Source organism: Lasioglossum baleicum, chromosome 17, assembly GCF_051020765.1.
Source record: "Lasioglossum baleicum chromosome 17, iyLasBale1, whole genome shotgun sequence".
In the NCBI taxonomy this organism is placed as follows: domain Eukaryota; kingdom Metazoa; phylum Arthropoda; class Insecta; order Hymenoptera; family Halictidae; genus Lasioglossum; species Lasioglossum baleicum.
Window position 1 is genome coordinate 4,338,259 of NC_134945.1, and position 27,630 is coordinate 4,365,888.

The 27,630-nt window shown below is 35.7% G+C and overlaps 1 protein-coding gene across 1 annotated transcript in view; it reads left to right on the top strand.

Annotated features, from left to right (window-relative positions):
* Positions 1-4,083: 4,083 nt before the first annotated feature.
* C15 (homeobox protein C15) overlaps positions 4,084-27,630 on the top strand; it is a 94,315-nt gene continuing 70,768 nt past the window's right edge. Inside the window, exon 1 of the mRNA XM_076442037.1 lies at positions 4,084-7,444. Within this exon, the coding sequence (XP_076298152.1) occupies positions 6,700-7,444 (745 nt within the window). The 5' untranslated portion in view covers positions 4,084-6,699. The remainder of the gene's footprint in view (positions 7,445-27,630) is intronic.

Consider the following 27,630-nt stretch of genomic DNA (forward strand, 5'->3'; position numbering starts at 1 on the left):
TTTTTATCTACTTTAACGTAGTGAAAGTTTTTGTGCATACAGTAACCTACATTCTTATAGATCTTAATTCATATTTGTGTCACTAGTAAGTAATGTAAGTAATGTTTTAAATTATAAATAGAAAGTTGCATGTTCCTAAAAGAAATAGATTATTCAAAACAAAGAAGAATGCTAAAAATGAATTGTTAACTTGCATATTTTAATGAATTTGACCGAATATCAAATATCACTGTTATGAATATTTAACAAATTTAATGCCTGTAAAAATGTTGCAATAACATCGGACAGCGTAAATTCCGGACGTATTAAAAAAGTTAAAATTGTCTACTTTTTCTAACACACATTGATGCAATTATGCTAGACGTTATGGCAATTGCAGTTACTACGACTATGTTTCCGTTTTTCTGCGAAGGTATTACTTTGAATCATTTACGTTGCGGTCGGACTTCTACTTCTGGACGACATTTTGAACGTTTACGCAGCAATATCCATTCCGACAGGTATAAAGTAGTTCGCCAGTTCCCGGTATCGATGTTGAAACGTGTTTATTTTTTTTATCGGTTCGTTTATCTCGGCCAGTTTCTCGCCAGAGTCGAACAAAACGATACACTAAATAAAAATATTTTCAATAAAGCAAAGATACTGCTTAGGAAATAACTACACAGCGGGTTTTATGGTTTCAAGGCCTATGTTAATGCGGCAACAATAATGCAATAAACATAGTAGCGCAGTCTAGGACAATATTTAATCTTTTTTATCTTTGTGTATGATTTTATCCATGTACACGTATGCACATATTTCATTTCGCGGATTTTCCTAGTAGTATTTTCTTATTTTATACAATATCAGATTATCTCTCATGTTATCTGCTTCAAAATAATGGAAAATTATGACGTAACTTTGTCGAATTTGTTGCCAATTGTACTCTAAACAGTTAGAGTTATAATAAAAACTTTGACATAAATAGAGAAAGTAATAATAAAGAAATTAGTAATAATAAAGAAATTGAAAATTGTGGGTGAAAAGCGTTTTTTGTTTGACCTTGCAAAAATTATGGAAATACGTGTATGTATGTAAAATGAATGTATTGTGAAACATGGAATTAGCAAAAAAGATTGTTATTGTGTACAAAAAGTAACAACAAATCATTAGATTACTAGTACTTCTTATAGGTTAATCAAATCGGTAAAGCTTTTAGTTCTTATGGATTTGCCTAAATTCAACTGTCTAAAACTGGTGAAACAGCTGGCCAACAGGATAAGATACTATTATATTGGTGAAAAATTCACAAAACACTCAATTATTACCGACTTCCGTGTCTAAAGATAAAGATCTCTCTTCAGCTTTTCAGCTATATTTTACAATTTCTGTTCATACATTTTTTAATCACAAAAGCCAATGTGTATACATATTTCAGTAGCTTAACTGAAACGATTTCTGAAATTATGAAAATTATGTTAACAAAACGAGAATGATTTATTAAATATGGAATACTTCAATCTTAACGCGTTCTCTGAACAGTTCGTGTACAGTGTACATCTTAAAATGAATGAGGAAGTATTTTTATACATTGATTGCAACCATTCCTTATAGAAATTTCTGTTGTTTTTAACCCCTTGCCATATTTCACACTCGTTATGATGATTTTAGACGAAGTCTAACAAAAACGAATTTCGCCTTTCTTTTTAAATGAAATAAAATTTTTATTCGTTTGTAATCAGAATCAGATAATATAAATTGTCTTACTTCTTCTACGTCATTTTAGGGGAGAAAGACGTTTTAATCACTGTAACTGTAAAGAAAATGATACGGCAAGGGGTTAATAGGTGCACCCAATTCTAATGTTGTCATCACCAATAAAAAACTAAATGCTAATTTCTAGCTTACAATTGTTTTCTGAAATAATTGACCCTTTGCACTCAAATGACGATTATGAAGCGCCATTAAGAGATTATCATACCATACGTCAAATCAACTTTTACATTATTCCCGCATCAACCGGTTTCGATGAAACTTTCACAGCGCATATAATTGACAGAGATCTACAAAACGTATTCTTTAAATTTTCAATATAGGCCTGCATAAAAAAGTTGTAAAATGCAATTTTTAGTATTTACTCTACAATATTCCAACCAGTGCAATTTTTGAAAAAATATCTCTTCACCCTTGTTTTTTGGAGCGTCCGAATGTTCCCGAGTGGGAGTCACTGTACAGACTATTTTCCACCTTTGTGTTTGAATTCACTTTTTGGGGCAACGAATTTGTACAAATTACACTTCCATAATTTACAAAATTCTCTTCACATCATGTAGTAAACTAATTTCTCTAACTTCGCAATAAAGTTCAAGTCGTATAGTCCAATATTGAAAAAGTTCTCGTTTTTTTTGGAGCGTCCGAATATTAACGAGAGTCACTCTTTTCCATCCTTTGTGTTTCATTTCACTTCATGAATGATTAATTTGTACAAATTACACCTTCATAATTTCCAAATTTGAAATAATAATTTACATAATTTAAACATCGATGGTGTTTTTGGTTCAGAATTGATAATGTTGACAATTTATTTATATAAAAAGCACTGAATGCAGAGTTTTGATGGTATACACAAGCTAGAGCTGTGTAGTGTGTAATACACGGCCTCGGCCATTGGAAAAGTGGCTGGTGAAAGAGGCGGTAATACAAAACGCAAGAAGGTGGCCTTAAGTCGACGAAGTTTCACCACCACGTCTACGGTAAATTATTTCGTTGCCATTAACACGTGTACCGTAATGTTTATTACACAACGGAACACGAACTGAACTGAAATGAATTGTCAATCGAAGTATGTGCATATCTTTATATCACGAAATACATGGCGCAGCGCGGCGCGGGCTCAACGCCAGTTTAATCAGCAATCGTATCAAACATTCAATGGCGTCGTAAGCGTATGATTGGATTTTTTGCAACATATCCTTCAATTATGTCTGATGAACGGGAGTTTTTACTGTCATTCATTGAACAAGATGTATATGTTTTATCAGATTTATATGTTCTACGGAAATCAATTGGAGATTGTATCAATTGAGTAATAACATAATGTTAGAAACGTATTTACATTATACATTCATTTAAAGATATTTTCCAAGGATCAAATCGCACATATGATAAATATTACTGACGATAATGTTTGAAAAAATTATTCTATCAATACCAATGATATTGAAATTCTGCATATAAAATTTGTTGTTTCATAAATAATTCAATTGACCGAGGAATTCAAGTTTTATCATTTCTGTGCAGTTACACCGTGACATTGAACAATAGAATCGTTCGACAACTAGTTCAACATTCTAAACATTGATAGAGCCATTCGACGAGACAAAGAAAATGGCGCGCCTAGTTCGTGATTTGTCGTTGCTCACCATTTTAAATGAACTCCGTTGGGAGGAGGTGGTAGTCGATAAGAAACAAAATGTCTTACAGAAACCTAGCAAGCAAATAAGAGAGAGGAAATGTTTAGTTTTCGTGTTGAAATACATAGTTCCGAGTGCGAAGGGTTAATTATGTTTTACACTTCAGAAAATGTTTCAAGTACGTAAAATTCGCAAAACTCATGATTAGGATGCGGATGTTTATGCAGTTTTCAATTTTTGTAGACGAATTTTAAGAAAGTGGAATACAATAGAATCTTATTTTCCGTGGTAGTAGCCTTTTTTTTAGATCTGAAATAAATTAAAATCCTACTAAATTCTGTTATATTTTATATTGTAGCATTTTAAAAAAATTTTTAAAAGCCATAATTGCATAAAGATCCGCAGTCTACTCATGATACATTAACACTAAACCTACCGACCATCAAAAGCAACTGAGGTGTATTGTATGTAATATTATAAAAATAACATGATTAGATTTATTTATATTTTGTGCGATTTTTACTATGATATACATATACATATACTGGAGTCAAAAAATATATTCAATAAATTCAATTACAATTTCAATAATTGTGAAATAAAAAATCTAAAATGGGTGATTTGACCCCTCGTGGTAGGTTTAGTGTTAATGCACGATACTGTCAATAACGATTCTGTTAAAATGTTACCTTTCGGTTCCCGTTTTCAATAGTACCTGCCCAAACATGACGAAGAAGATGTGCAAAAGAGGGTTCACCGCAAGATTCGTTCCAGCCGCATCAACTTCGAGCTCATCCAATCGACGTGTCTGGTGTTTTGCCTCTTATTCTACGAACACTGCATATCTACAACGACTGCATAAAATACAGCAACGTTGCAACACCACGATCGAAGCCAAACTGTTGGGTTCACTTAAACCAACGTACGAGTTCTTCGATCAATCGCTAAAACAACCACTTCGACACTGGATATACATATGTATGTATTTTGTATGCCCTACACAATATGATTTCATTTTTCGGAACCTTTTATCAAAGAACTTCCGATTTATTCATGCTCTAAGTACTGTAGAATCTCAATTATCCGAACTATGCAGGGAAACATGACTGCGGATATTTATGCAAAATAAAATTCTCTGTCTCAGTTGCAAGAGCCACTTTGAAATTGCTCTTTTCCTTTAATTATTTCAGAAGCTCGACAATAACATATTGTGGTGACTCTGAGGAACCACTAAAAATTGCTGTACTACTATTCACAATGTTGTTTACATTATTAAATATGTTGGTATCCAATCAATTACTACCAGAGTTGGGCAAAAATTTCTATCTAAATAAAATTTTTGCCCAACTCTGATTACAACACATTTGAGTAGGTATTGTACGAGGTATTACATCAATTTCATATCCAGAAAATTAAAAAAATCAAATACAATGGAATTAAGGGAATTGCAAAGGGTTAATCTTTGCAAGTTCGTTTCCTCTGGAATCAAACAACGCCTGGGGATACTGGACGCTCGTAACACTTTCTCCGGTCTGCATTTATTGTTAGCATCCCAAACATAAGCTGTCGCAAATCAAAAAACCGTGGTTAAACAATCAGTCGGATAGCTAGGTAAGATTTTTGCAGAGAAATGTTTGTCGTACATGTAATAGGTTTTAAGTAAGCGTAGTCCAAAGTAAAATGGTTACTTTCGAACCCGGTCTCCCCTGCCGACGAAGTGTTTGAAACAATCCAGTCGATTTTCGAACCCGCCTACGACCCGGCTCGACCCTATCGGCATGAGTGACCATACCGCAAGAGATTTCATATGTACGCCTCGACCCCTGATAATACATATAATAGGCTTGGGACGGGCAGTGCAAAGGAGATTGAGATGAGAAGGGACAGTTCGCTCTTCTTACCGTCTGGCGAGCTGAACGAGAAAAAAGGGAGCGAAGAGGCGGGGAGATGGGAGGATGGCAGAGGCATGGTGGGGGCCAAAAGGATATTCGTCGTAATTAAGTCCCTCCGCTTCTTCAACTCAATGCGGCGCGTCTCAGCGCAGCGAGAAGAGAGGAGACGAGCCGAGCCGAGCCGACGCTGAGAAGGAGGGCAACGGCCATAGGCAAGGGAAAGAAAAGGGAGCTGAAGGGAAGAAGCGAGAAGGAAGCGAAGGACACACAGAGAGTGTACTGCATAGAACGCGGGCTGCAGGCGGCTCGGCTCGGCTCGGCTTAGCTCAGTTCGGGAGGAAGAAACGAGGAGGAACGCGGGATGGCAGAGAGAAAAAAGGAGGCACGACGATCGGGCAATAAATAATATAGGAGAAAAAGGCGATCGCCTGCAACATTCTGCTCAAATGTTAAATAGGTATCAATTTAACGCGGCCCAATCGCTGGGAAGGTGGGCGGAACCTCTCGGCTGGGGATTGGCTGACGGTACCGTGGTAGGCGATGCCGCGCACCTAAACGCCGCTCGAGTCGTCGCAGATCCATGGTAGGGATGGAACATCTGGTCTCTCTGGTCTCCTCACTACGTCCCGTCTCTCTCGTCGCGACCGACCTGGATCCACGTCCCAACTCACCACGGACCGAGTTACGGACCAGCACAGCCCTTTCGAAGACCACGTGAGGACCGCACTCGTCACCTTTCTGAACCGCAAATTCGGTACACCTTTCGCGCCCCTTCGTTGTTTCCCCAGCGAAACGGGTAATCTGAACTCTGTCGAAAGGGGAACACACGCAGCTTCTAACCGGGGGAGTCTGAATCTGAAAAGTTCCAGGGCCGGCGATGGAACCAGTTTTGTGATCGATCCTTGCGAGGAGGATGTTCTTATTTTGGTACCGGTCCCCGATACCGAAGTGATCGAACAGTGTCGAAGAAATATATTGGTGGTGACTTTGTGCGTCGCGTTACGATGAGTTGCTATCTCGTGGATGATCGTCGGGTACAAGTGTCCTGCGAGTGAGTTTTTCATTCTTCGGCAAGGGAGATTGACGTAGCGAGATCTGCGAACAACATGGCCGTCAATCGAGCAGGAATACGTGATGGTTCGAATGTTGGATGAGAACGTACGGAAGTCATTTCCGACCTTTGAGACGTCAGATTAAGTAGTGTGGGTCTGTCGGTGCGTTGCGAGGATAGGCTGATAGAATTTAGACGTTGCAACGATCGATGTTTTGGTGTTTCGGTGGTCGGAGGGCATCGTCGGGGGTCGATAGAGCAGAATGAGATTCGGTGGCGACCCACGGTGAACGCTATCATTGTGTGACTTTGGTAATTGTTTGAAAACGGTCGGGATCGGTCAGAGACTGTAGCCGAGAGGATCATGTCGGTTCAAGGGGACAGTGACGTGGATGCGACGGAGGAGATCAACGTGGACGACTCGGACACCGGAAGCTGCGGGCCGCACGATTATGTGAACGACGGTCGTCGGCTGCCGCAGGAGCATTCCGAGTGCTCGAATTCTCCGCCGCCGAGCCAGACCAGTTCGCGGACGCTTCAAAATGAGTCTCCGAGAAGCCATCCGTTCAGCATAAGTCGTCTATTGGGCGAGAATCGATCGCAGAACCCGAAGAGTCCTTCGTCCGAGGATCTGGATAGCGACAAAGAGAGAAAGTGGTCCTGGGAGGAGGGTAACAACAACGGGGGCTCGTCGATGACCTTGGATGACGGCAGAAGATCATGGGGACACGAGATCGAGGAGAAACTGTCGGAGAAAGATGACGATGACACCGGCAGCACGCCGGAAACGCAGACGAACTCGTCGTCGTCGGTACATTGCTCTACGGCCGCGGACCTCTTGGCGCCGTTTAGGCTTTTCCCAACCGGAACTGGCCTGATTTATACCGGCGGAGGTGTAATCAGAGTACCTGCGCATCGACCACCAGGTGCTAATGGCACGAGCACGGGAGCACTGCCCGCACAGGCCCTGATACCACCGTGGAGTTTACAAGCTCTTCAGCATAGTCAACAGCAAGCGGCGGCTGCCGGGCTTCACAGGGCGAGTCTACTCGCGAACCTTGCTGCTCATCCGTTTCAAGGACACCCACACCTTAAGGACAGGCTGGCAGGTAAGGGCATCATCGATCATTGAATAGTATTTTACCGAGTAGGATAGACTGAGAAAGATCGATTCGTTTTCAAAGTATCGTACTAGGATGTCTGTAAAATTCTGTAGAAATTTTCTGAGATACTTTTAGGTACACGTTTTACAAAAGTTAACGAAATTTGATAGTTACATGCGTACCCCTGGGGGTACAGGAAGAGTTTGTAGGGGGTACGCATTGATTCTAGTGGAACAATCCTGGTGCAGCGGGAGTCTACTGTTGTGCACGAAGGATGTACACGCCTGCTACTTAATACCGATCGTTCTTAACGGGGGATACTCATCGGCAGTTGTACAAGGGGTACACAGATGTCGAAACTATGGGAAACACTGACTTAAATGATATTAGATTGACTAGAAAGTAATGACGGAATTTTTTGTTAAAAATGCACACAAGTGGCTTCAAACCCTTCAGCGCGACGTCGGTGCACTGTACTGATTCTGAACTAAATAATCCAAATGTTCTAAAGAAGTTAACGAAACTTGACTGCAACTATGCAGTCGTCGTAGCATGCACACTAGCGAAATTTATTGTACTGAAATTCCATTGAGATCGTAAGAGGTCCCACTATACCAGTTAAGAGTTAAATGATATTAGATTGGCCAGAAAGTAATGACGGAATTTTCTGTTAGAAACGCACGCAAGTGGCTTTTAACCCTTTAGGGCGACGTCTGTGCACTGTAATGATTGTGATGATTACTAAGTACGACACATACATGTATAATTTCATCCATTAGCGCTTAGTTTCTGGAATTTGAAAATAGTTGTGCAAAATATGAAAATGTCTAATAGTTTATTTGCAATGGTACTCTAAAACTCTGTATAAATGTTTACTTAATTTCAGACCGTAGGAAGATTAAAAGAATTGAAGATTACACTGTCCAACAGCCAAAAAGTATTTCGATTCCCACTATGCGATTCTTGTAGAGTTTTCCGCGCTGATTCCGAATCTGGTTTTAATTTTTTTCCTCTACGTCCAGTTTTTGAGAAAATGGAGTTAAAAAAAAAGACATATTTTTCAACTTTAAACAAATATTGCCATGTTATTATAAAAGATATTGAATTGTTCTTTACAGCAAAAGATTCTGTAGACTTTCCCGAATACAGTGATATCCAATATTAATACATTATGTGATTGTTTAAACATGTTTAAACAATGATTAAAGACAGAGATGCACCACTTTTGCACCAATTTTTGCGGATATTTTCGAATTTACCCAAAAAAATAAGGGTCCAGCGAAAAATTGAACTATACCACGCGAAAGAGCAGACTTTTATCTTGAGAAACCCCCTGTGAAGTTTGCGTGGTCGACGTTTTCTTCGAACCAGAAAGCAAAATATCTTCGCGCGACATGAGTTTCCGCCAGTGGCGCTCGGGACGGGACACGGCGCATATTTTGCTTTCTGGTTCGAAGAAAACGTCGACCATGCAAACTTCACAGGGGGGTTTCTCAAGATAAAAGTCTGCTCTTTCGCGTGGTATAGTTCAATTTTTCGCTGGACCCTTATTTTTTGAGATAAATTCGCAAATATCCGCAAAAATTGGTGCAAAAGTGGTGCATCTCCGTCTTTAATCATTGTTTAAACATGTTTAAACAATCATAATGTATTAATATTTGATATCACTGTATTCGGGAAAGTCTACAGAATCTTTTGCTGTAAAGAACAATTCAATATCTTTTATAATAACATCGCAATATTTGTTTAAAGTTGAAAAATATGTCTTTTTTTTAAACTCCATTTTCTCAAAAACTGGACGTATAGGAAAAAAATTAAAACCAGATTCGGAATCAGCGCGGAAAACTCTATGAGAATCGCATAGTGGGAATCGAAATACTTTTAAAAAGTTGAAATTTGTTGGACAGTGTTATTATACAAAAAGTGATAAATTCTTGTTTGGTTCAACGCATAGGATGAATAATTTTTATTTTTCGTAAGCATCCACAGTGTACAGAAAATAAATATTGGTCGTACAGAAAGAAACCGAGAATCGAGCGATGTGTCTCTGAGGGGTTAACACATGATTCTATCATTTCTTTTGCGATGTAACGCGAATTATTATTCATTAGACTGGAGATTTAGGTAATAGCAATCTCAATTGATCGATTAGACCGTTTATCATCGACAAGATCAAAATTTCCAGTACTTTTGAACCACATTTAAAACAATTTCTCATTCACGGCATCATCGCCGTGCACGTCGGAAATTTTCTGTGCCATTTTTGCTGCCTTTGTGCTTTACCTCTGCAAAAATGAAGCACGATCGCGCAAAAAATGCTTTTAACTCTTTTTGAATTACAAGCTTAAATTCCAACATTTATGTTGTACACGCCTTACATAAATTACGAATAATCGTCTGCTTTAAAAACCTCATAAACAACCGTGTACGAAAAAAGACGACGTTTTGATCAACGCTGAAATTACCAAGAGTCGAAATGATTCGCTCGACATTTTGTTACAACAATTATTCGTTTTTAACACATCTTTTCGTAAAAACTTGTTCGGATTTCTGTAGCACCGACTAAACTATAAGTTTCACAAGTTTATTCTGGCTTTTCCCGATTTGTTATCCAACACATACTCACAGAAGTATGGTAAATTTTTTTAATTCATTGATGAAGTTCCAATAATTTTTAGTAAATTAAACATATTTCAGAACATGTACATATGTACAAAAAATGGTAAAACAAAGTTTGTGTGTGGCAATCGAGTTATGGTATTTTTATTTCTTTAAATGTATATCATTAGTGACAAACGTAATGGCTAAAGAATCTACTTTCGCTGGTATCTATTACATTTAATAAGGGACAATTATGTAAACCTTAGAAATTGAAACAAACCAAGCGGAAACATATTATTATTGTATTTACATATATAAATCGATTAAAATGGAGAAAGATGTTAAACGTTTACGTAGAATTATGATAGGATAAATAAATGATCGATGCATCGATACAGAAGCTGAGAAAGAGAGAAAAAGAGAGAAAAGTCTTTTCAGTTTTCAGTCAATAGTCTTTCTAACCTTTTCAGTTAGTAAAATAACTTGTATTAACTTGTTAGTAAAACACTTTAACATGCATATAGTTAAACAATTCAGTTAATAAATATCGTGACATGAGAGGTCAAATTTTAACGTGAGCACAGAAATTAGTGGTTTGTTTGTATGTGTGTAATAAATTAATTAATAAGAACATAAACGACGTTAAATAGGATCTTCAACTTTTTTCATCAACTAAAACGAAAAGTGTATGCATAAATCATGTGTGTAGTTCTCCTACATAAGTTATCGGCTGATCAAGTGTCGAGTGCTTAAAGGCAACCTTTGTAATACGGTCAGAGAATTGCGGATAATCTCGTATGACACCGAACATGATAAGGCGGAGACAAACAAGCGGCTACGTTTTGTCAAAATGATACATACAATGGAAAGCTTCTTTTGTAATTTGCTAAAATGATGAATTCTAGTGGAAAGTGTTATGGGTAACTTGTAAGGTTTTTGTAACGTGTTTTTACTTTTATTTCATTTTTAAATTACGTTTGCACTCGTGAATAAGTGTATCAAGTTACATTTTTGCTTGTTGAAATTACGTAATTCGATTGAAAATTTTATAAAAATGTTTTATTTGATGTAAAACTGTTTAAAGAACAACTGAGGCTTGGAATAACAGTTTACACTTACTTACTCGAACAATAATTATTTTATCATTTCATTGTATTTTAAATTTTATACTTGAAATTAAAACACGTTTCATTATATTTAATTATACTTAATTATATTTCATACAATACAATACTCTCTGTACATACAATAATATAACATTCTATGTATATTCCATATTCTGTACTCTAACATATATACATATTTAATAATATTTAACATGAATGTGTAAACAACACGGTAATTTTTAGTAATAAATGACTATTTGAAAGTGGCTATTTAAAGTCATTCTAAAATTTATATGAACGTAAATTTGGTTTTCCGGTGTATTCAAATTTCGTACTGCCAGTTTCCAAAAGTAGACATATTCTGCAATTTACATGTTAATGGTTGATGTGATGACAATGTCGATTTTCAATCGATTTGACGGAAACGGTTCAAATAATTTGGAATTGCAGATATAGAATATGGAACAGAAAATAGTTTAAAACGTTTTATAAAATTTTGATTCTGATTAGAACTCAAGAAATTAAATATTAAGGAAATTCTGGTTTTATTATCATTTCAATGATATGCAAAATTTCTAAACAAAGTCGAATTTATTGTCTCTACAATGCCGTATAGTATCGTTTTCGTTGAAATTAAATATATTTTTTACGTGTATACATATGTATACGTATTTGATAAAATTGTTCGAAAGTTTACATGTGTATTATTGTTTTGAAATATTGGATGGTGCTTGAACTTTTACATGGTCGATTAACTTTAGACATACGCATAATACAATTAAATTTTTGTCTTGAAAACTCGAAGATGAGGGCTAAACAGAACAATTACATTTTCAATCAAAAGATATTAAACGTGCACTGGGAACCATAGTAGGCCAAGTTAAAATATTACACCTCGGTTACATCTGAAAGATGAACGAATCGCGTAAGAACTTGAAATACTGGAGACGGTAGAAAAATCCACGTAATTAATGATTTTTGCGAAAAGGAAATATTTACTGTTATCAGCTGCTTAGCATTTGTCTTATTCGTCAGTTGGTAATTAGCGAGAAGCCGTCGTCAACACGAGCTAATTTTCTCCCCGCGAATCTTAGTACGTTACGTGTATTATCAGTTTGCGTCAATTAATCTCCCGCAGGGAAAGCTGAAGTTTGTTAAACGAAGGGAACAGGCTTGATGTCCCTTTAAATGTGCTAATCACAAACATGGGAAACCGTATCTGATGGTCTGTAAAGCAAACAGTTAATGAATGCAAGTTGTTCAGCTTACTGAAGTTATTATTCGATAAATGTAATCTAAATTAATCTATGATGGTCACTATTTCAACCCCTTGCCGTACCATTTTCTTTACAGTTAAAGTGATTAAAACGACTTTATCCCCAAAAATTTCGTAGAAGAGAACAGAAAATTTAAATTTTTTGTATGATTGCATTTATTTTAATGCTTATATATTAATTAAAAAGCGGATCAAATTTTATTTCATCTAAAAAGAAACGCGTAACATTCATATTTGTTACACTTTGTTAACCCTTTGCCCTCCTTTGTCGAGTGCGACTCGACATTAGAGAAAGAAAAATGTAAATAAAACGGGTCATCATGTGTATTTGGTTCTTCCTTTATTTATTTAATTGTCTTATTTTTTAGTTATAAAAACGCTTAAAATAGTAGGGATGAGTTGTTGGCAATGAAATTGAAAAATAATTCGGAGTGCAAAGGGTTAAAATCTTTATGATGAGTCTGACCCGTTAAAATGCAGCAAAGGGTTAATAATTTTCTGCCAGTAGTGGAAACGAGAAGTTGTATTGGATGGAATTTAATTTCTTTTTGACCTTATACCTCTAAAAATTTTATAATAACAGTGACATTCGGTTGAATAATGAATACATATGTTTTTTTAATCAATTATACTATTAATTTAAAGTGTAAATTGTAGACGAGAAAATAGTTATACAGTTTTTTTTTATTATGAATAGCTTCAGCGAACATACAAATTGATAATACATTAAACACGATGACAAGTAACAATGATCGTTACTAACTTCATGAATGCGTAATCACATCAAACGTTCAGAAATGCGTCATACTTAGACTGCGGATGTTTATGTTTATGCAATTTTCAATTTGTGTATGTAAATTTTAAGAAAGTGGACATAAATAAAGTCTTGTTTTCAGTTGTAGTAGCCTTTGTAGATCTGGAATAATTAAAAATCGTACGAAATTTTATCGAATTTTACATTCCAGCAATTTTTGAAAATTTTCAGATGCCATAAATGCATAAAGAACCGCAGTCTAGTCATACCACATTATTTTCTGGATAGTCATACCATGACTATGTAGATTTTATAACGTATGTATAGTTTATACATGTTATGCGAAGACATTCGAAGACTTTCATGATACTGTTATATTATTTTCGACGTATTAAAATTATTGAAAGAGGAAATGCATTCCCGTTTAACTTCTGTTTCTTATAATTAGGTTAGACAATTTCTATTTTCTACAGGTATTTATACACAATTATAAATCTGACAATCTCAGTTGTGTTTTTTACTCGAATGCTGTCACTCCACATTTTATATTACTTTGCTACTATAAAATCAGATCTTATATTATTTATTAGATGGTTGCATAAGTTCGTGCCCGATTTTCATAGATTTTACAAACTGCATTGCACGGCGGAGTGTAAAAAAATATATAATATTTTTAATATAAAAATATAATATAATAAAGTTGTACTCTTTATAATTTAACCATTGAATTATATTTTCAAATCGGGCACGCGCGCGAACCTATGCAATCATCTGATGCATATCTTACACTGCTAGTTAAATAAAAATACAGAATCGATTTTTTAAGAATTGAGGAAATGCTTTTACCTTTTAGTCAATTATACCTAATTTAATAAAGACATTAAAACAACGAAACAATGGATAATAGAAATAATTGCGAACATATTGAAGAACAGATAGTATTACACTGTGTAATCACTGGACTTTAATGACAAACTAAAATTAAATGTACCTGTATATGATTATGTATACTTGGAAAGATTAGTATACATCCGTCAGTATAATGTCTTTAACAGTAAAACTACGAGAGTCGCTAGAACGATGAGCTCTGAATTATTTAATTTGTGATTATTGAGATTGGAATGATGCATTTATGGAAAATTGGTTTGATACATTTTTCCTATGGACATCTAAAAATCTGAATAAATAAATTCTTGTTATTTTCATACAGTCCGTAAGGATATAAAAAGAATGTAACACCTATGTAATGTAAGCTACATGTAACAATACTGTACTTGTTAAGTAAACAAATCGGTGTAAAGATTAAAGATTTAAAATAGTCACGTTTAATGTTCCGTAGATCTAGCGTTAATGAAATAAATACATATTTAGTAAAACAATGTAGAAAATGTCACTTCTGATAAAAATTTATAAGCATCCTAAGTGCCTATATGAATATTAAATATGGCGCGTATCGTTAAATATGTATAGCATCATTCGTGTCAGTTTCGCATAGAAATGTTTCCTGAACAAACAGTTCGCAAAAGGTCAATCTTTGAACGAACAGTTTAACTTAATCTATGATGTCCATCGGCAATTCGTGCGGTGTCCTTGTCATAGTGATCGTTTGTATTAAATTTCAACATCACGGCAGCTACGAGAAATTAGTAGGCATTATCGCAAATCTGGTAAACGTCGAAAATGTCGTTTTCTGTCCCGCAGAATCCGATTTCCACCCTCGGACCTTGATTCATGTTCATCAACCGCATTTTCTGATAATAACAATCGCATCATTATTTTCTAGTTACGTGAGTCATACCTCGGCGCAAAAGAGAAATGGCTTTGTTTGAAACAGATTGCGGTTTCGTCGACAAGAAATTATGGCATTCTTAATAATTCGCTAGTCATTGTACAAAATCGGTTTATAGTATAAATATAATTTGTCTTAAAGACAACGAGTAAGTAAAGTAAACTCATGATTGCCAAACACCAATTTATGAATTTTATTAAGGATCTTACTGGAAAAAGAATTACTTGAACTAAGAAAGTGATATTGTAAAGTAACGAGTGATTTTATTATAATAATAGTGACGATATACATTAGCGCGTTTTTATTCTTTAACAATATTTTCTCTACTTTTTAAATTGATTCTATATCTGTCGATGAGATAACGATGAAGACTCTGAACAGCGTCTAATAAATATGTATGTTATTAATTTTCTGTAAACCGACATTAAATTCTATTTTGTTGTAGTCTATGTATAGCCCTTGGAGAAAGTATAGGCATAGAACAAATATAAACTATCTTTTTATTTCTATGAAATTCTGAACGACGAAGAATTTCTAATCACTGTAGCCACGAAATACAGGGTCTATCCGGAAAGTAATGCGACCATATTTTTTTTTATAAATCTATTGAACATATGAGTACAAACCTTTAAAATTCTTCAAAGTAGGATTCTTGGGCGTTGACACATTTTTTCCAGCACGATTTCCATGTTTCGTATGCTCCCTGGAAGGCGTTATCTGGAGCCTCTCGTAGTACCCTCGTCGCAGCCTCGTCGAGCACTTCCAACCAAAACTTTTCGGTAGATTACGGGGAAAACAGTAAACGGTACTTCTTAGTTGGATCACAACACTTCCTCAACCCCCGTACAGTCCTGACTTGTCTCCTGTCGACTTCTTCTTGTTTCCAAAAATTAAAAATGTGCTAAAAGATGCCATTTTGAAAGCGTGGAACGCGTCAAAGAGGCTGTGACGAGTGTACTACGAGAGGTTCCAAAAAATGCCTTCCAGGGAGCATTCGAAGCATGGAAATCGCGCTGGAAAAAATGTGTCGACGCCCAAGGATCCTACTTTGAAGAAATTTAAAAGTTTGTACCCATATGTTTAATAGATTTTTTTTTTTTAAATGTGGTCGCATTACTTTCCGGGCAGACCCTGTAAATAGTACTGCAAGGGGTTAACAATAGTTCAATTGTCATAGGATTAAAATTCTCCATTTAAACTGACGGAGACTAAAATCATGATCAATTATCGTATTTTTTAACTGTGAATTTTCCCATCTCTGAAGTGAATTTGTTTTATACAAGACATCGCTGCAAAACTTAATTTTTAATTTGAATTCAAGAAGTGCGTTAGTCTCAATTAGAAGAGTGTGACAGTTGAAATGATGCCATCGATTTTTAATAACGGAATTTGAAAAGTGATTGAATTATAATATTGAATTTGTTTAATTCAGCTCTTGTTGCTATAGTAGTATACATATAGAGCAAACGTATAAAGAATTCAAACATACCCCAGTACGCCAGGCGAGGGTTGAGTACCTGCAATTTACAGTACGATTGTAAAAGGATCTGTCCAATTATCCGAGTCTTCTTGACAACAGTAAATCTCAGAGTCACTGGATTCGCCCACGGAAACCGCAATGGAGCAATATCTGTCCATTCTATTAGTTCCATCAATCTCTAGAACGCTACTCGTCCCAAGCCAGCATTATTACGTCTATTCCATTGTCAATGGACGCAACTTACAAGGATAATGTCAGCGCTTTTCGCTCCAATCTCGTAAAATAATAGATACGTTCCAAAGTTCCAATACTTTGTTTACAACTATTTTATTTAAAGCAGTGTCTTTCAGATCCTATACACTTCTAGAATATTTTTTTCCAGATAATAATGTCTTCTACGATACGTAATTATACAGATATAATACATACGTATATCACTTGCGTTTAGTACTCGGTAGTTCTAGCATTAACGCTTTATTTATCGGAAACCTATCAGGATTTTCAATGATTGTTCTGGTCCACATGGAAGCTTAGATATTAATATCATCTGAAATTGAACATCAAGGTTTCTGTTCTTCTTTGTCAAGATTTAGCCGAATTATCCGAGGGCTCGCGAAGCCGAAATGGAAATACAAGAAACGTTTTTGATCACTAGACTGCGAAGTTGATGCACTGATGGCTAAAATGGGTGGATTAAATACAAAACAGTGAAAACTTTAGAACAATTAATGAACACTGCTCTGTTGTTCGAACTTATTAAAACGATTTATTTATTTATTATTGCTTCAAACCGATTGGTTCATTTAGCAAGTAAATTACATAGGTGTTTGCATTGTTTTTATATCCTTACGGAACATTGTTTGAGAAAATTATAAATTATTTTCAGTCCTTCTATACCAGGTTTACATAAGAAGGAGGAAAACGCAGAGAAAAGGCAAAGAGGAAAACAGTACTTGACTTTTAGAAGCTTTGTTTCTAATGTGTTACGTTCATTCTCATAGTCTGGTCATTGCCATATAACATGGTTTACGTGTTGACATTCTGCTCCGCATCTTATTAACCCCTTGGCGTATCATTTTCTTTTACAGTTACAGCGGTTAATAGTCTTTATTCCCAAAAATGTCGTAGAAGAGACAAGAAAATTTATATATTTTTCGTGGCTACATTTATTTTAATGCTTAAACATTGATTACAAACGAGTCAAATTTTATTTCATTATGAAAGAAAGGCGTAACATTTATCAGGCTTTCATTAAAACACGGCAAGGGGCTAAAATTATTAAAAGATGAAGCAGATTTTTATTGAATCCGTGTCTCTCAGAATTGATCAAAAGAATTCTTCTTTTACATAAAGATTTAGTGTCTGTTGATCACTCTGTAGACATTCGGATATTTATCAAGTTCGATAGAACGAGGTTCACAGCGCCGCGAAATATGTGCTAAAGAACGAGCACGCTCAATATCCAGTTGATTTGTGCAATCAGGAAAATTGCCCGGCATTATTAATTCCGGCGATTCGGAGACCGAAGAAAGGTTTCCGGGTGGATAGGGATCGAGTGTCGAAACGCGAACTTGCGCCGCCGCGCTGCTGCCGCGGTGGATAGAGACGAGTTTCCAAGATCCACGTCCGCGATCGGGTGGTATGAGTTTCCTCTAATTGAGTTCGTGTATCTTTAGACCGGCGTGTGCTCGGTTTAAGCGTAGGTGGCTGAACCCGCGTGTAGACGATATCAATTATGAATCGCCGTGGAAATTATTCAACCAGGCCCGTCGTCACGATCAAGCTAGAACCGAATCCGTCAAAACCATAGGTGTGCAAGTGTGTGTGTGTGTGTGTGTGCATGTACGTTGCATGGATCTGTATGCACATGCATGCATGCATGTATGCATGTACGTATGTCTGTACGTCTGTGTGTATGCACGTGCGGTACCCGGTCGCCGCGCCGCGCCGTTCCGGTGTGACATTTTAATGGCGTGCAGACACGTTGAAGTCTTCGCCGTTTCTCCGTTCGCTCGATAAAATCCCTCGTTTTTCTCCCTTTCGCGCTGCGGAGGATAGCCGACCGGACGCGGACGGGACCGCGGTCTTTTCTGAAAAGTATCGCGTCTTACGTCCACACGGGAACCAGTCCCGAGCAATGAACTGTTGTCCTTTATCTAACGAGCGTCTTTGCTGATGAGACATGTTAGGTAACCGCATGATACACGGCGAACTTTTCCTCCAAGGTGCGCAGTGGCGAAATCTTTCGAAGGATCGGACAGAATCCGTCTTACTTTGAAAAGCGACGCACAGAGTCGCAAAATTTTATATCTTTTATCACACTGGTACACTATAGTGATCATGAATTTGTCACACATCGTGACAGAGCATCATGAACGATTGTTTATACCTTCCAATCTCACTTCTTATCTTTCAGTAATACATACAGTGAACCACAAAAGTACGTATTTTAAATTTTCATTAAGGGCCCAAATAAAAAAGTTTTAAAAAATGCTCTTTTTATTTTTGCATGCAACCTTGTGAGTTGTAATTTTTGGAAAATCTTTTTCGCAGATCATTCAGTAAACCAATGCTTCTAATTGTTTACAAAACATCAGGTCACATTTGGTATAATTATAAAAAAGTTATTCTGTTTTAAAGGGCGTACGGAGACTTATTTTACTGAGTGTATAATTCCACAATTCAAATTCTGCAAAAACTCCAACAGCTTATATCTCAATAACTGGACTGCGAATCTTTATGCAAAATAAGAATGTTTTTTTTGGAATCAACCTGAACACGGCTCTCACATCCGAAAAGCACAGAACAAACACTATTGAATTCCTTAAAGAAATCAACCACTTCAACAAAATCTAAAAACACCATAGAAGTTCGTCGCTAATGACCTAGATGTTGATGCGACGTTGAGCCTTAATATACATAAAAAAAAAGAATGTTTTGCATTGATAGTGGGAAGCAGGAATATCATAAGAAATAATTCCATCCTTTAACGACTTTGTTACATTGAAAGCAACATTACAACATTCTTGAATTTCTAAAATCTTTCATTGTTTTATATTTCATCCAATCAATTTCTTTATGGATGCATAAAGATCCGAAGTCTATCAATAACTATTTATTTGCGACACGTGGCTCCTTTCAAACTTTTCCTCTTCTCGATGAGTAGAAGGCGTTGAAGTAAAAAAACAGTTTAACAACAATATTCTTAGTTATAAACAATTTTGCGGCAAATTTCTCTTACAAATGTCCACCGATCCAGAGGTGTAGATTCACTCCTAGGACGGATAACCATTACCTTTTATTAACGCTGTACATACATACGCAACGAGAAGAAATTCCGTTTGGTAACATAGATTTGTATGGTGTCATGTAGTATTGTCGCGAAGTGTAGTTATTACAAAACAATGACATTCTTATGTAAACGATAAAGGTGTCGTTTATCTTGTAGCTGTCCCATTTGACAGTGGTCGTTTCGGTTGATCACGAAAGTAGGCGGAATAATAAAGAACGACTGCATGAAAACGGAGCGTGCTCGGTACAATTATTATTTACCCGTTGATGATCGCACGCGAAAAACTACCGGTGTGAACGTCGAAGCATAGGTACGTGTAAAGTACATAATTAGCGTCGGATCCGCTCGGATTCAGAATACGCTGACGCTTTTTTCGTGCACGTAATGGAAACCTGCCATTACTTTTTGGTGGCTCGGCCGGGGTGTGTTTGCGAGGCTCGATTACACCTAAATACCTTCTCTCGTGTATGGTGCGTGTGCGTTTCGAAACACGAAGTTTCACCACTGGCTGTTCACCGTTTTTCGAGGTTTGCTCCCGAAGCACAACGGAACAATGTAATGAACCCTGTAATCGTGAGTATCGAGTGTGTCTCGCCTAATTTTTCCTCGAAACGTGGGAACAAAATGTATCCTGTCTAGCCTCGCTTGCCTCGCTCGATCGCTGAATAGCGCGCCGCGACGCGACGTGGCATTAGGATTCTAACGGGACAGCATAATTTTGCGATTAACGTTTAATTGCCTAACACGGGGAGTTATTTAGCGTCCGCTGTGTTTAATTTATCGTGATTCGGTAGGAGCGTCGAATCGAAACGGGTTTCCGAATAGACATTATACTTTCATACTTTTACACGCTGCTGAATACGGCAATTATACTGTATGTTCTCTAATTGTAAGTACCGGACACATAAGATTTTTTTTTTCGAATACACTACGGTAGCCTGTAGCGAGCTAAGTCGTTCTAAAACCTTGCGCTTCGTTATAGCATTCGTTTGTTATAGGACGTTACCGAGATTCGGTAAAATGAATCTCCGTACACCCTCTAGAACAGAATAACTTTTTTATAATTATACCAAATGTGTGTGAATGATATTATCAATTTAATATTTAAAAGTTAAAATTACATGGTTCACATGGACAAAAATGAATAAGTGTAATCTAAAACAGCAAAAACGTTAGACGAAAAATGCTACTGTTATATCATGTTCGACCTATTAAACATTTCAAAAAAGAAATTATATTTTTATCTCAGCCCACTTTGTTGTTATTCAGGTAGAAAGTGTTTAATTTGCATAAAATTCCGCAATCTACTTGTAATTAATGAAAATATGAAAATGTTTTCAGTTTGGAGTAAAGATTGCTTGGAATCTGAATAAATCCAATACCAATGTCGTTATTATATGCAGAGTGATGTATATAAGTCGCATTTAGTGCTTGGTAGTTCCAGTATCAAATTTAATGTGTAAATAATAACATTGTAATAAAAAGGAAGGAGAGAAGTGGATTCTATTCTACTTGGTGAATTGTTCTGCGCCAGGTTCATCGGCTAAAGGCTTTGAATTTTTTTGAATTTTATTTATCACTAGAGGGGAGTTGTTTCTCGCTCGCTTCGCGAGCTTCGTGAGTAAGGTTAGTGGTACGCATTTTCTTTTTGCGTACGTAACGAAATAAATTGTAATCGAAATTAACTAACTGGCGAATGTTTATAATGTCGATAATGCAAACAGACGTCGATAATGTAAATTTCTATTGAAATATTGATTAAAAGCTACGACGTTCGTTTTTTTGTTGTATTGAAATATGATTCTAAAAGCACTTTTAGTTTTTCCCGAATTTTCATGTTTCCGGGAAACTTTTCCAATTTTTTTTTAAATCTTAAAACCTGATTCGGACTACAACGAACATTTAAAAAAAAAATTAGCCAAATCGGTCCAGCCGTTCTCCCGTGATGTCGTGACCAACGAACAGCATTTGATTTTTATTATACATATAGATGGTCGTTGGAAGCCTTTCGATTTAATGAGAGAAACTGTACATTATGTATAGCGTTCACATTATATTCGTTCATTGGAAGATATAGGATTCCCTATTGTACTGAGAACATGTAAGAAGACTGTCTATCGTTTCTAAGAACCAGCGACCACACCATCTATTACAAATCCATCAAAAATTTTATGCTCATTTAATACACGCGCTCGCGGCATTGCCTTGCGTGTAATAAATATTGCGGAGTTTAGGTCAAATTTTCTTCTTACGATTTTTCAAAAAGACATCATTACATAAAATATTTGATTACAATTTTTAATGTTTTAATCTTGAATTACTCGGACGAGAGGTACCTCATCTTTATAAATATCTATTTTGTATTAACCCCTTGCCGTATTTTAACGAGTCACACTCATCGTGAAGATTTTAAACAAAGTCTAACAAATATGAATATTACGCCTTTCTTTTTAAATGAAATAGAATTTGATTCATTTCTAATCAATATTTAAGAATTTATATAAATCTAGTCATATATAAAAAATATAAATTTTCGTTTTCTCTTCTACGACATTTTTGGGGACAAAGACGTGTTCTAATCACTGTAACTGCAAAGAAAATGATATAGCAAGGGGTTAATCTTGTACCAGTACAATGGATTGATTTTCACACACACAGGCAAATTCTACGTCAAAAAAATTTCAAATGATTGCTAAAGTATCACTTGCACGTTAAATTAGAAACCTGAAAACTATTTTAAACTTTCTAAATTGAATTAAAATGTTGCTGTATTTCATGAAAATTTTATTCGTGTCTGTATCGTGTGAAATCTCATACGACTAATTATACATATACAACAAAATTAAGAGGGAGCAAGTAACTGAAGATTAAATTGGGTTTGTTAAGATTGGTTAATTTGAAATAATGAATTATGACTCCTCACGTCACATTTAACCTTCATGTTAATAGATCTCTTACCTTTGCTGTATGTATAAAGCTTGTTTGGTTCATATATTTATACGTAAATAAATAAATAGATTTCTACCTTCTCGATGCATGAAAATATGCGTTGAAATTACACAACACTGATGGGTTCAAAATAAAAAATTTATGGGTTCAGCAAATAGAAACGTAAATTTACAATAATGATTATGATTTTACGTTATAACTATTAACAAGTATTTATTAATTCGAGCTCGAGGATCGATTTCTATTCACGTATGCTTTACAAAGAATTGATCGAATCGAAACTGTGCTGCCTCGAACGTAACACTTCAGCTTGCTTGTCCCGGTTGTTTCAACCCTTAATTTTACATTTGGTTCACGGTTCAGGAAAATTTCAGGCGTCCGAAATGTCCGAAGCCAATTATCATAAAAGTTGTTCTATAAAATTTCGTCGGGATTATACGGAGCCGGCAAACTATTGGTTGGTTAACGGCTGCGAGGCAATTTACGTTCAGAGAAACAATCTTGCCGATTTGACAGGATGGTTTCTGTAATTGTAAGTCGAAACCATTCGGCCCTCCGGGCAACCCCGTGCGAACTTGCCTCTAAGAAGAGCGCGTAGAAATACGGCCGTGTTACACATACATATGTATACATATACATATACAATGTATGTATACCTTATGCCTTATACATATGCAGGCATGTACTTAGTTTAGTACGTACTTAGAGTTTTATAGATATTTGAAGCGCTTTCTATATTAAAATTCTCCAATATTTTTTGTTGAAATAATTGTTTTCCTCTGAAATAGCAACATTTGTTTTGGGAATAATTACGATAGACATTGTGTTATCGGACACGGAAAGTAATGAGCACTAAGTAAATCAATCTAACATAGAACAATAACATAAAATATTTATTCGTCACTGTTAGTAACACAAAAAAAGCGAAGTTCGATAACAGGGACGAATATTGGTTACAATTTTTCAATGGCGAGACTTATTTTCGGCCCTATAGAATGCTTAAATGTATTCCTCGGAAAACCTTAGTTATACACTCCAGGACGAAAAGATAGCACACTTTGAAATTAATGTAATTTCTGTTTATTAAGAATTAGAAATTCAATTTTGTTTTATACACATATTTTTAGTGTGTCTTCCTCAACATATATGAATGAAATGAAACAAAGCTTCATTAACTTATGTATTTTTATTGAATAAAGTAGAATTATATTAACGAAATATATGTAGAGGTACAAAATGATAGCACACGTAACGAAAAACTTGAAATATTACAGAATTAATCGATAAAAATCAATGCTCAATATTTTGTAGGACCTCCTTTACAGCTAACGATCTAATCATTCGGTTTGGTAAATATTTATACAATTTTTTAATACTGTTTTGGCTAATAGCCTTCCATTCGTCCAAAATGCACTATTTTAAATCGTTAATATTTTGGACTTGTCTGCTATTTTCGTACAAAGCTGTGGCAAAACACAAATAATTTTTGAAAAAAAGTATTTCCCGACCGCTTTCGCCGCGTGGACTGCGACATTACCTTTATTGTAAAATGTGTTCATTTGCAGCAATTCTTACAGCATAAGTGTTTAGTTGTTCATTTATCATTTCAATATACCGTTCACTATTCATTCGTCCTTTTATAAATTTGATTTCTGTTTTACCCCAATATCCAATATCGGTCCTAATTATCACACAGCCGCCTCCCATTTGGCGACGGCTTAAAAATTGCTGTTCTTTATTCAAATCATGATAGTAATAGCCTACGCCGTGCTGTCTGGACCATCCAAATTAAATCTCTTTTCGTCAGTAAATATGACTCTTTGCCGCTTTATCCTCATATTTATATGCTTTTCGGCAAATTGTAAGCGGAACACTTTCTGCTCCATCTTTAACCAAGGTTTCTTTTGCAATTCTCTTCGTGCTAAGTGCTTGCATTTTTGTAAAACACAACGTACGTTCTTTCCGTTAGTGTTTACGCCAACACTTTCGGCGATTTGTCTCACGTCTCACAGTCATCCTAGAATTTGATGCTGTTCTCAATGTTGCACATTTTTCACGGGCAGTTAAACTTTGTGGGCGCCCAGAACTCTTAATTTTCCCGTAATTTTCAGGATTATTTAACAAGCTCATAATAACTTTTCGGCATCTATTTACAGTTTTTGATATTTGTGTAATTCAATCTTGTTCTTCCTTTAAGTTTTTTCCTTTCCTTAAGTTAGTTCTTTTCCACGACCCAATCTTAACGATTTAGTGTGGTGTTTTATTAAATAAGCACGAAAGAAGCTAGTACCCACTTTATCAATTAGGTTTTGCAATGAATGTTTGCTCTTCAGTAACTTCTGCACAACTGACAAATGTAAAACTGCTATTTGTGCTATCATTTTGTCCCGCTTGTGAGCCCCAATATTTACGTTTTCATTTCGAAAATTCTATTGAAGTAAATATTGTGGATGATATTCAATACATTGTATGTACAGCCATGTCAAAATATGTTGAAATATTAAAATATTAATTTTCTTCAGTTTAATGTACTAAATGAGGAAAAATAGACGATGTGCTATCTTTTTGTCCCGGAGTGTAACTAGACTGCGATCCATCGTGGAAAATAAAAATTTTGGGCGTCAATTGCAAGAAACGAGAGTTACATATTAACGGTACATATTCTCAATTTCGTGTGTTATTTTTACTGTTTCGTGTTTCGCCTAATGATTACACTGCGGATCTTTATGCAAAATAAAGAATGTTTGCGTTATTTGCAAGGCACGGGTGCCAAATAAAACATTTTTTCATCATTTAATTATCTTGTTAAAGTGAAAGCAATACACTGATGGCCTTAAATCTTTTTAACCCCTTGCCGTACCTTTTTTTTACAAAAGAAAAAGGAAATGTATATTTTTTGTATGGCTACATTTATTTGAATGCTTAAATATTGATTGCAAACGAATCAAATTTTATTTCATTTTATTTCTTTTTAGAAAGGCGCAATATTCATATTTGTTAAAAATCTTCATCACGAGTCTGGCTCGTCAAAGTACGGCAAGGGGTTAATATGACCACTGCTTTAAATTGTGCGTAGCCATTTTTATCATAAATGCATAAAATCCGTAATCTAGTTATGATGTTTCCATGACTACGAATTAAATTACATGATCCACCGTCGCCACGAAAACGAATCGATACCTAGTGTTTAATCAAAGAATGTTCGCGAATTGCACAGAACAAGATAAATCGCACGTTGCTCGCGGGTTTACAAGAAAGAATACTTTGAGCGGCGCGGCGTCAGGTGTGAGCTCACCTTCGGCATGGCCAATACGCGGCCATAAAAGGTATAACAATTTCGTTCTCGCGAGCAAAAAACCATGCCGAATTCAGCACTTGGTGGCAGGCAGGGTAAAATCGTTGCCACCTGCCACGAACATAAAAAAATGTCTTAAACAGTTATGTTTCTCTGCCCAATTGCTTGAAAATTTACCACCAGTCTTCTTATATTTTAGCCTTAACCCTTTATTTACGTTTCATTGTGGTGAGTGTGAGTGCGACTTGATCTGAAATAATAACGAAGGGACTATAAGAATGCAAATATTCTTTTTACAAGTTCAGAGCTGCAATTACACTGTTTGGGAAATATTTCACCATCAAACTTGTATCATACTTCTTCCTTTTTCTTGGTTGGTTTTTACTTGTGTCGTTGTTTCATTAAAACTATTGGATTGGCAAGAAAGTAATTTCGGTATTTCAAGGTGAAATAGGGCCCAATTTTTTTATTCAAGCAATGAACTTTAATTAATAAGATATTTACACTTTTGTTCGATGATCTTTTGCCAAAAAGAATAAACAAGAAAATATTTTATTGATTAAATTGCTTGAATAAAGAAATTCGGGTTTTTATTTCACCTTAAAATACCGAAATTACTGTATTGCCAACCCAATATTATGAAATCTTGTTTTAACCTCTTAAGCGGCTTATTATAAATTAAATAAAAGGCTATCATAATAATAATAATTATTATTACACGCATGCGAATGCATATGCAGCGCGTCCCAAAAATGTTATGCTGCTTTGAAAGGGGCGATTCCTAATGTCATTTGAAGTCACATACAAATAGTTTGGTATATTTTTATTTCGTATAATTACTTGAATCTCCAGTAACCATTACAGAAGTAGGCATTATTGATACAAAATTACAGATTTCGTAAGTTGGGAGATCTTGACAGTAAAACTGGCCAATTTGTTTATAATCTAAAGTGAACATTACCGTTTACATTTCGATTATACATACATATAATGGCAGTGACAAACCAAGTGATTGCTTGCTGAAATCAGATATACCGGAGGTTGCGTTAACTTAGAAACAAATGTAATTTCAGCAATTTTGATGTCAGAGTAATTTATACGCGAACATGATAAGAAACTGGGAAAGGGTAGTTAACTACATTGCACTGCTCAGCAGATATTGGTTAACCAGTAACCAGTTTGCTCGGTATGATTTCTTTTGGCTTCGTTTGGCGTACCTTCTTCAACTTGCATGCGAAATCGTGAAGTATTTTACATTCTTTTCGCTACACGCGAGCATAATTTTAGCCCACGTCCAAGATAACACTAATGTTTAAATAACTGAAACACAATAGCAATGGCTGGCACGTGTGGTTAATTGCATTCGATTTATGCAGATCTTAATGCTACTTATACAGAAAACGTCTACGCGTGTCTTCAACGTTGTGAAATTTTCAATTGTAATCTTCAGGATGAGACTCCTAGAATGAGTTATTTAAATAAAACTTTCATTTTTACATACAGAGCTGAATACGTACGGAAATCGTTCAGACATCGATTATGCTTGCACAACTAAATTTTTAAATGTCTTCTACATATTAGGTTGGCAAGTAAATTCGCGAGCCTTTGTTTCGTAATTTCTTTATTGTATCATTATAACCTCATACAGTG